This window comes from Argentina silus (assembly GCF_951799395.1).
Source record: "Argentina silus genome assembly, chromosome: 18".
NCBI lineage: Eukaryota > Metazoa > Chordata > Actinopteri > Argentiniformes > Argentinidae > Argentina > Argentina silus.
The window spans coordinates 14,609,632-14,619,704 of record NC_139672.1 but is presented as its reverse complement, the minus strand read 5'-3'; the positions used below and the strand labels follow the sequence as shown (position 1 = coordinate 14,619,704).

Sequence of the window (10,073 nt, the reverse complement as noted above, 5' to 3'; positions counted from 1 at the left end):
GGTCCTGTGCCTGCAAAGTCTTTGAAGCCTCTTGCAGTCATAACTGGAGCTACAGCACAACATAAAAACATAGAAACACAATTTTGCTGTCTGTCTGTTCTCAAGTGCTGTAGTGTATAGGTTGCTGAATGTGTACTAGTTCTCCCTACCATTCTGCACTTAGAACAAATCCAACCTTGGTTGTATGGCAAATATCATATATGAATAAAAGATAGTGTACCAATCATGTGTGTCCATCTCTCTGTACACTCTGCAGGCGTCAGAGAGGCAGCATGTCCAGCTGTGTGGTGATGCATGTTCATGCTGTTAGATCTGGTATGTAAGGGTCCACTCGATTTCTCTATCCAGGGATAGAATCGGCACAGCAGGGTTGAGGCAGAGTATCAAGATCAGGCTGGTCAGCATGTGTTCATCTGTAGGCCAGGCACACTCTGTCCCACTCCACCATCTCTGCTACCGGGCACACTCTGTCTAACACTACCTTCTCTGCTACCGGGCACACTCTGTCTAACACTACCTTCTCTGCTACCGGGCACACTCTGTCCCACTCCACCATCTCTGCTACCGGGCACACTCTGTCCCACTCCACCATCTCTGCTACCGGGCACACTCTGTCCCACTCCACCATCTCTGCTACCGGGCACACTCTGTCCCACTCCACCATCTCTGCTACCGGGCACACTCTGTCCCACTCCACCATCTCTGCTACCGGGCACACTCTGTCCCACTCCACCATCTCTGCTACCGGGCACACTCTGTCCCACTCCACCATCTCTGCTACCGGGCACGCTCTGTCTAACACTACCTTCTCTGCTACCGGGCACGCTCTGTCCAACACCACCATCTCTGCTACCAGGCACGCTCTGTCCAACACCACCATCTCTGTCCAACACCACCATCTCTGCTACCAGGCACGCTCTGTCCAACACCACCATCTCTGTCCAACACCACCATCTCTGTCCAACACCACCATCTCTGTCCAACACCACCATCTCTGTCCAACACCACCATCTCTCCTCTCACACCAGTGGTGGCTAGCTGGGTGGCTAGCTGGGTGGCTAGCTGGGTAGTAGACTGCATTAGAATACAGTACCAGTGAAAGGTTTGGACACACCTCGCCAAGAGTGTGCAAAGCTGTCATCAAAGCAAAAGGTGGCTACTCTGAAGAATCTAAAATATAAAACATATTCTGGTTTGTTTAACACTTTTTTTGTTTACTACATAATTCCATATGTGTTCCTTCATAGTTTTGATGTCTTCAATATTAATCTACAATGTAGAAAATGATAAAAATGAAGAATAAATATTGAATGAGAAGGTGTGTCCAAACCTTTGACTGGTACTGTACATACAGAACACTGTACCTGCAGTATGGAGGGTAACCAATCTCATAGAATAGCATGAAATTGAATAGAATAGAATAGAGTGAAGTTGAATGGAATAGAATAGAGTGAAGTTGAATGGAATAGAATAGAATAACAAGTCTGGTCAGTAGAGGGAGGTATTTGAAGGACAAACAAAGTTGAAGAATCCCAGAGGTGAATATATAGTAGTTGTTATGCTGTGCATTCCTCACAATGGCTGAAGTTGACAAAGTGGTTCTAGAATAGATGATCAGGACACAGCCACTCATCAGACCACTGCTTGCGGTGTCACTCACAAAGCTCAGTGGCTGCAAATCTCAGTAGCTCCAAATCTGTGCCAAACTTCACATGTACTCATGTAGCAGAGCATGTGCATTCTACCCTGGTTTGCTTGTTTAACGGTGGACTGCACTCCTGTAATGAAATCATGATTCTGTTTGGAAAGTCAGTGTTTGTGTGTGCGTTTGTGCTCTGTGTAACCCCTAAGCTGTGTCAACGGGTCATCTGAGCCCTGACTGCACATATCATTAGGATAATATATGCAAAACTCTGGGTCATGAATAATGTAATAGGACAATTAATCATGGGCATGAACACAAACACACCGGTATTATCCCCAAAAAACATAAACAAAAAAGGAAACTAAACTAATTCCATTGACCTTTTTTTTTTTTATTGCAGTGACTTGATATTCCAGACAACAGTTTGCTTCTCTACTGCAATCTCTTTCAATACAAGCAGTTGGAAATATGAATATCAAAGAAGAGATGATCTGATCTATAACTGATTACATTCAAATGTTTTCACATTTTACACATTGCAACATATGAATAAATGTGTAGTTTGGTATCGTGGTGAATAAAAGGTATTAGGGTAATGTTACCGCGGTGGGATCCCTTTATTTAAGAATTGTACACCATTAGCAAGATAAGGCTGCTGTTTTACATGCAGATGTGTTTGAGATGCCTAATTAAAAGTCCCAATACGACATATCACTTTACTTTTCTTGTCTGTGCTTGTTGGAGTTGTGGAGACATGCTGTTTCATGCGGCATAAACAGAATGCCTGAGTACTGACAAGACACTACCTTTGGGACACACACACACACACACACACACACACACACACACACACACACAAACCAATATCCATTCACATCAGACCCCTGACAGTGAGCTCTGAAGATGGAAGGACTTCATTTCAGACCGCCTCTCTATTGCTAGCCAGGAGTTGCTTAGCAACAGGACATAATAACTTTAAGAAACACGAGCAGTGGCCATACTGGCAGCAACGCTCGGGGGGATAAAGAATAACATGTTAATTCATTAAACTTGAAGTTGTCAGCTAAGGCCAGAGCTCCTTAGAACTTCATCATCAAGTGATGAATCACGTTATACATCCAGGTGATTGATGGGAGGTAATGAACAAGTATAGAAAAGGAAGAGGCTCATTTTCAACGACACAAAAATATTTATTTCATGGTTGTAGCGACAGGTTTCAGTCCCTCACCCGTCAGCGCTGTCACTCCAGAGCTGTCCCAGGGTGGCTCAACGGGAACATATCAGCCGCAAACAATACAACACAACCACAGTCGTGGGAACACTGGCTCTCTAAGGGCTTACTCTAACACAAAAGGAGACCAAACCGGATCAATGGTAATTTTCCAAAAATCCACTTGAATACATCGAGATTTCTGTACAACTCTTGATAGACCTGTAGACATAAAGCATGGCTTGAGGTCTATCGAAGCAATCTATACACACATGTATCTATACACACATGTATCTATACACACATGTATCTCAAGTTAGTTAGATCTGTCCCTTCATCATCATGATGTCATGAGGTCTGAGGCAGCCTGCCCTCGGCGGTGGCCTGGTAGTCCTTATGGATGTCCAGGGACCCGTACAGAGTCTCCAGGATGGACAGTATCCGCTCCTGGATAGAGTTCACCTGTTCAGCTGGGCAGTACTCATCCAGACTGGACCTGTCAGAGGAACACACACACGCACGCGTAAACATGCGCGCAGACACTCGCGCACACACACACACACACACACACACGCACGCATGTAAACATGAGCGCAGACCCGTGCACACACACACACGGAATGACATGTGCAGACACTAACAGAAGGTGATGTCACACTGCAGAAGGAGTTATTAAAACATGTCACCTTAATAAGACTAATGTGCTCCACTTGGAACAAAATTAATCAACTTAAAATGCAATTACTGTGCGTATTTGTTTGTGCCAAAGTGCTGCACAATGGACATTATATTCTCGTATGAATCCATTATCCTTACATCAAACCTCATATTAAGTCATTATCCTCATATTAAACCATTATCCTCATATTAAACCATTATCCTCAGTTCCTTCTGGACATGTCACAGCTGCAGCTGCACACATTATCAGCAGCATACAGTGTCCTAAAAGGAACTGTAGCAATTAGATTATAAAAACACCCCGTTCAATAATACCTCTGTTCAGGGGCTTTACGCACCACAGGGCTCAGCTGGGCTCCTAAGTGTGAAAAGGGTATTGGCAGATATTGTATGTACTACAGATATGCCACTCCCTTGATGAGGTATTATTGATTTTGCGAGAGGTGAGAGGGATACATTTCTGAGCTCTGGATTAGTTCGGTGAAAGTTGTTGTTGCTAAGTTTGAGTTGCTAGGGTCATGTCTTTCGTGCGCCGTTTCCCTGGAAACGCATGTGCAAGGCTAGAGTGGGAGGCTAGGAAGGCTAGGTAGTGTCTTCTTAACTTTTAACGATCACATGACTGCACAAAAGGTTTCTGCCCACTTCAGTGAGGTGAAAAGTCGCTAACTCGTGTCATTTTGGTGTGGGTGGAGTTTTTCCACCGCCCTAACGAGTTTGGTCTTATTGAAATGAAGATAATAATCACCAAGGTGACGGGGGAGTGAAGCGGACTCCTTTAGAAGAGGCTTTGGTATTAGTAAGCATGGTTCTCCTGGTACAGTACCTGGACACGGTGACCAGTGTGGGCTTGGGGAGGGCCTCCAGGACGAGCTCCACCGCCAGGACCAGTCGCTCAATCTCCTCCTCGCTGCTGATGTGGTGCGGCAGCTCCGAGTAGTCACAGGTCAGACCTGCCTGGTGGACCTTCATCATCAAACATACCATCATCATCATCATCATCAGGTCAATACAGTTATCATCATTGAGTCATTACACCACCATCATCATCTCATTACAGTCATTATAGTCATCATCCTCATCATCATCATCATCATCATCATCTCGTTAGTCATTATAGTCATCATCATCATCATCATCATCATCACACCGAGGGAGTGGAAGGTAGAGAGAGCCCCAGAGAGAGTAAAAGAGAGAGGGAGAGAGTAAGAGAGAGAGAGAAAGAAAGAAAGAGAACATTTGTGTGAACCCTGTGATGACGCTGGTCATTTCCACCCGCTGTGCGTTTCCCTGTAAAAGGCTGCGCTGCAGGCAGCAGAGGAGGGCGCTGGGAGCGTCAGGGAGCGTCAGGGAGCGTCAGGGAGCAGAGCAAGCCTCTTAGCTCGTAATGGAGTCAGCTTTATTAAGAGGCTGACCTCTACCAGTAGAGGTGCTACATCATGTTCTTCCTCCTTGCGTTTCCACACTCCAGTTGAGTCAGACACAACCACGACCCTTCATAGAAAACCTCTTCAGTTGAGTCAGACACAACCACGACCCTTCATAGAAAACCTCTTCAGTTGAGTCAGACACAACCACGACCCTTCATAGAAAACCTCTTCAGTGGAAAATGGCAACAACACTTCTGTTTACACTCCACTCCAGATCATGACCTGTGTCGCTTTGTCCCTCCCACTCTGCCGGCGAGACAGATCAAGTGAAGGTGCACCAGTCGTGCACTTGGAAAACACCAGTCACTACCGATAGTGATGATGATGGTGATGTTGATGGTTACGATGATGATGGTTATGATGATGGTTACAATGATGATGATGATGATGATGGTTACAATGATGATGATGATGATTGTCATTTACCATTTCATAGTCCGGGGCATCGGTCCGATTACGCAGGCTGCCCACCAGTTTGACCAGAGATCCCATTCTGAAACAACAGCAGACAACAGTGCTACCAACAGGCCTTACAACACATCCATATATGGTCAAAGTGAAGAAGAAATCAATAGTTTGTAGTTAAGGCGACGGTGGGGGTCTCACTGAGCCAGACAATCTGGAGGTGAATGGTAATGTGAGTGGGGATGGGTGTGTGGGTGTGTGTGTGTGTGTGTGTGGGGATGGGTGTGTGGGTGTGTGTGTGTGTGTGTGTGTGTGTGTGGGGATGGGTGTGTGGGTGTGTGTGTGTGTGTGTGTGTGGGGATGGGTGTGTGTGTGTGTGTGTGAGTGGGGATGTGTGTGTGTGTGTGTGTGTGTGTGTGTGTGTGTGTGTGTGTGTGTGGGGAGCATTGCAAACGGAAAACAGTGAAAGCTTGGGAGAGACTTGATAACAACTGTGCCCACTGTTTCCTACGCCTCAGAGATGAGATTTGTGGGGGTCCGAGATTAGGGTTATAGTTAAGGTTTGGGTTAGGGTTAGGTTTAAGATTAGGGATATGGTCAGGTTTGAATGTTTTTATGTTTAAGGTCAGGGTTAAGGTTATTAGGGCTAGGGCTAGGGTTAGGGTTAAAGCTAGGGTTAAGGTTAGGGTTAGGGTTAAGGCTAAGGTTAAGGTTAGGTAGATAGGGTCTTACCTAGGGTTAGGGTTAAGGCTAGGGTTAGGGTTAGGTAGAGGGGTCTTACTTAAGGTTAGGGTTAAGGCTAAGGTTAGGTAGAGGGGTCTTACCTAGGGTTAGGGTGAAGGTTAAGGCTAGGGTTAGGTAGAGCTGTCTTACCTAGGGTTAGGGTTAAGGCTAGGGTTAGGTAGAGGGGTCTTACCTAGGGTTAGGGTTAAGGTTAGGGTTAGGTAGAGGGGTTAAGGTTAGGGTTAGGTAGAGGGGTTAAGGTTAGGGTTAGGGTAGAGGGGTTAGGTAGAGGGGTTAAGGTTAGGGTTAGGTAGAGGGGTTAGGGTTAGGGTCAGGGTTAAGGTAGAGGGGTTAGGTAGAGGGGTCAGGTAGAGGGGTTAGGTAGAGGGTTAAGGTAGAGGGGTTTGGGTTAGGTAGAGGGGTTAAGGTTAAGGTCAGGTAGAGGGGTTAAGGTCAGGGTTAGGTAGAGGGGTTAGGTAGGGGGGTTAGGGTAGAGGGGTTAAGGTCAGGGTTAGGTAGAGGGGTTAGGGTTAAGGTCAGGGTTAGGTAGAGGGGTTAGGGTTAAGGTCAGGGTTAGGTAGAGGGGTTAGGGTTAAGGTCAGGGTTAGGTAGAGGGGTTAGGGTTAAGGTCAGGGTTAGGTAGAGGGGTCTTACCCAGGATTAGCAGCCCAGCGTCTCACTGTCTCGTCTCCATCGTCCTCCAGCAGGTCTGCAAACGTTGCCTCTAGATCCTCCAACTGACGGATACGCCTCTCCACACACTCAGTCAGCTCCTCCTGAGGACACACACACACACACACACACACACACACACACACACACACACGCACACACAGGCACACACGCACACACAGGCACACACAGGCACACACAGGCACACACAGGCACACACACACAGGCACACACACACAGGCACACACGCACAGGCACACACGCACACACACACACACACGCACGCACACACACACACACAGGCACACAAACACAGGCACACACACATCATAAATTACTTAGTATATAGATATTGTATCGCAGACTCCGTTTTCGTTTGCAATATACTCCATCCTTTTCAGGAAATGCAGCATTTCCTCTCACCTCATCAGGGTCGTCACCAGCTGGTTTCCTGAAGCTGTAGAGCTCCTGCAGGATGACATACTCCTCCTAGGACACACAGGAGGAAGGTCAGACACAGGGTGCCATGCAGGGGAGGACGGGCTCAGTGTAATGCATGGAATGGAATGAGGAATGGTATTAAACACACGTTTGATACCATTCCTCATTCTATTCTATGCATTACAATGAGCCCGTCCTCTGATTTCTACCTCCACCAGCCTCCCCTGGTGTCATATCACAGTGATTAAGGCCAATTCCAAGAGAAATACATATACGTATGTAGTCTTATCTTCCAGAACACAACTTCCCATGACTCATAGATATCTGTACACCACTACTACATTCTATTGGTTGACATTGACATGACAATTGACTCTGGGAGGCTCATCCCTCTAGCATCCATCGGCACATGCCTTCACCTGTGTATACATCTCTTTGAAGGGATTCTTACAGGAGAAGAAGTCCAAGTCGATATCAAGTATATATGGATCTGCTTGTTTGATCACAGAGAGGATGCTGTTCACAACGTAGGTGGTCGAGCCCTCATCACCTGACCTCAAACACGGTTGGCTGCCCATCTCTTTCTTCTCTCCTCTGCCTCTGTTGCCGTTTCTGCTGCCCTCTGAGGTTCCACTGCCCCCTGCTGGTTCCAGTCGGTCAGTGCAGGCGCTAGAGCTGCACTCTGGCTTAGGAACACAGGCAGGTGGAGTGTCGTTTACATCCTTTGTCCCCTGGTCTCCTGTCCCCTGGTCTCCTACTCCCTTGTCTCCTGTCCCCTGGTTCCCTGCTCCCTTGTCTCCTGCTCCCTTGTTCTCTGGCCTGGGTCTTTTGGCAGCACACTTCCCTGTGGTGTCCCTCTCCCTCCTCTGGCAGCGTTCCAGCGGGTTCACTTTGACCACATTGAGCCTCAGAGGCTTGGAGTTTTCCAGCTGATCCTGAGGGACATAGAGGCCATCACTTAGAAAGTAATCGTCCTTGCATGTGACTCTGAAACACAGGAAATGAAAGGAAACAAACAGGACAAAAAGAAAGAAGTATAAGGCATCTTGTCCATAGAAAAGCACTATATAGATTGTATGTATTATTAATATTATTATTATTATTAAAGTAAGTGTTTGGGTAAAAGCCATGCTCCCCCACCCCCCTTTCTAGAACATTCTGATTTAAGTTCCTGAGGTTCTCCTTGGAGAATATACAGCTGCTCTGTTCTATTCTATTCTATTCTGACTGGACCAGGCTATACGGTCACACAGCCATGTTGTCCCCGGGCCTGTATGATGCGGTGCTGTTGTCTGACCTGATGGTGGTGGTTGAGGAGTCTCTCCCCACAGCCATGGTGTGCTCCCCCTCCTTGATCTGCTGGGCCCAGTAGGGATGGAGCCAGGCCACGCTGGACACATGGCCAGCATACACCATGGGCATGATCCAGTTCTCAATGCTCAGCTCACTGTGTAGACAGACATGTATCCATGTATGATATTGATTAGTGAACCAGCAGAGGCTGGCGGAGGTAGAAATTGGAGAACGGGGGGGGGGGGGGGGGGGTCTGGATAACCAGACCTAGGTCAAATACATACAGAAGGTTGATGTCAAAATACTTTACTTAAGCTACACTTGATGTAGGTCGTCTGTGTAAAATGGTATCAAATCTGTAAACTCAAAGCTAATAATGTACTCGACCTGTGGATAATGCTAGTGGTCCTCTGCGGCTCAGTTGGTAGAGCATGGCGCCAACAACGCTTAGGTTGTGGGTTTGATTCCTGCTGGGACCATATATACTGAAATGTATGCACTCCCTGCAATGTAAGTCGCTTTGGATAAAAGCATCAGCTAAATGGCATATATTAGTCACAGAATGTGAACAACGTATACCCTAAATGCAAATGGACAAAATGGCCCTCCCTCAGGTCTCCACATTCTCATGGCCCCTACCTGAGCAGAGCGTCCTTGTCGAACACGGTGTCTGCAGGCATGTTGACAGGTATCAGCATGTCGGGGTGCGAATCCAAATGGACCATTTTTATGTCCTTCACAGGCATGTGTCTTGATGCAATAGCGCGATATATATGACGCACCACCTGAGGGAAACAACACGAGTCTATGAGAGAGCTGGAAAACGTTCGATATTCGTCATTCAGAAAGTCGTCTGTTGCTCTCGCCAATGGCCAGACTACAAGGCAAACGTTATCGGCGAAAAGCCCATCCAGGCTGATATTGATTAAACTACAGTATGCAGTTGCAACAGCACTAGGATACAGTGTATGACGTCAGCTGGCTAGCTAGCTAATATGGTGTTGAAGAGGTCAGATAGGCTTCTGTTCACCGTGTGTGACATGCAGAGTAGCAAGCTAGCTAACTAGAATATTTGCATCATCTTGCTAGGAAATATTCTTTCTTACATCGTGGTGGTCTTCTACAATCCACACGGGCAAATCTGAATAGACCCTTTTCGATGGCGGAGAGTTCATTTTTATATCCGTGGTTATGTTGACACTTTTTTCAAAACAATGTCAGCTACTATATGTCTCTGAATGCTAACCACAGTAGCTGTCAAAAACAATGGCCACATGTCTGGCCTGCTATTGGTTGTTCTCTGTTACCAGCTTGCGATTGGTCAATCTGTGTCCACTGTTTCTTTCACACCGACTAGAAACAACATGTGGAACGGACCGTTCATAATCACGGACGTTCGTTTCTGTGTGAATAATCGAACAATACAAAGATTTGGGGAGTGAGTCAGCACTGTTTGTCTGTGTTTACGCCTACCTATTTGTCAGCCTTGTTGGTCATAATTAGTCATTATTGATATGATTTTCATTATTGATACCCAAAGACTGTATTTTCAACCATGTAACTTACAGTGTGCAAATGT

At 46.5% G+C, this 10,073-nt stretch overlaps 1 protein-coding gene across 2 annotated transcripts; it reads right to left on the bottom strand.

Annotated features, from left to right (window-relative positions):
- Positions 1-2,699: 2,699 nt before the first annotated feature.
- On the bottom strand, positions 2,700-9,739 carry cUnh5orf22 (chromosome Un C5orf22 homolog). Of its 2 annotated transcripts, XM_083690693.1 has the most exons (9): positions 9,601-9,739; positions 9,134-9,279; positions 8,499-8,648; positions 7,621-8,188; positions 7,184-7,249; positions 6,743-6,864; positions 5,387-5,453; positions 4,357-4,496; positions 2,700-3,351 (listed from the first exon to the last, which is right to left on the bottom strand). In XM_083690693.1, the coding sequence occupies exons 1-9, from the start codon at positions 9,667-9,669 to the stop codon at positions 3,204-3,206; spliced, it is 1,476 nt and encodes a 491-aa protein (XP_083546819.1). In that variant the 5' UTR covers positions 9,670-9,739; the 3' UTR covers positions 2,700-3,203. The 2 variants fall into 2 exon arrangements, with proteins under 2 accessions (XP_083546819.1, XP_083546820.1); XM_083690694.1 differs by lacking the exons at positions 9,134-9,279; positions 9,601-9,739 and adding an exon at positions 8,882-8,940.
- Between the last annotated feature and the right edge of the window lie 334 nt (positions 9,740-10,073).

What these genes read in the sequence shown, in the direction of transcription:
- cUnh5orf22 (XM_083690693.1), bottom strand. Translation starts at nt 9,669, where the DNA reads ATGAACTCTCCGCCATCGAAAAGGGTCTATTCAGATTTGCCCGTGTGG. An exon ending in TCCTCAACCACCACCATCAG is followed by an intron (nt 8,189 to 8,498) that starts GTCAGACAACAG and finishes CCTGTGTTTCAG; the next exon opens with AGTCACATGCAAGGACGATT. An exon ending in CTGGTGACGACCCTGATGAG is followed by an intron (nt 6,865 to 7,183) that starts GTGAGAGGAAAT and finishes GTGTGTCCTCAG; the next exon opens with GAGGAGCTGACTGAGTGTGT.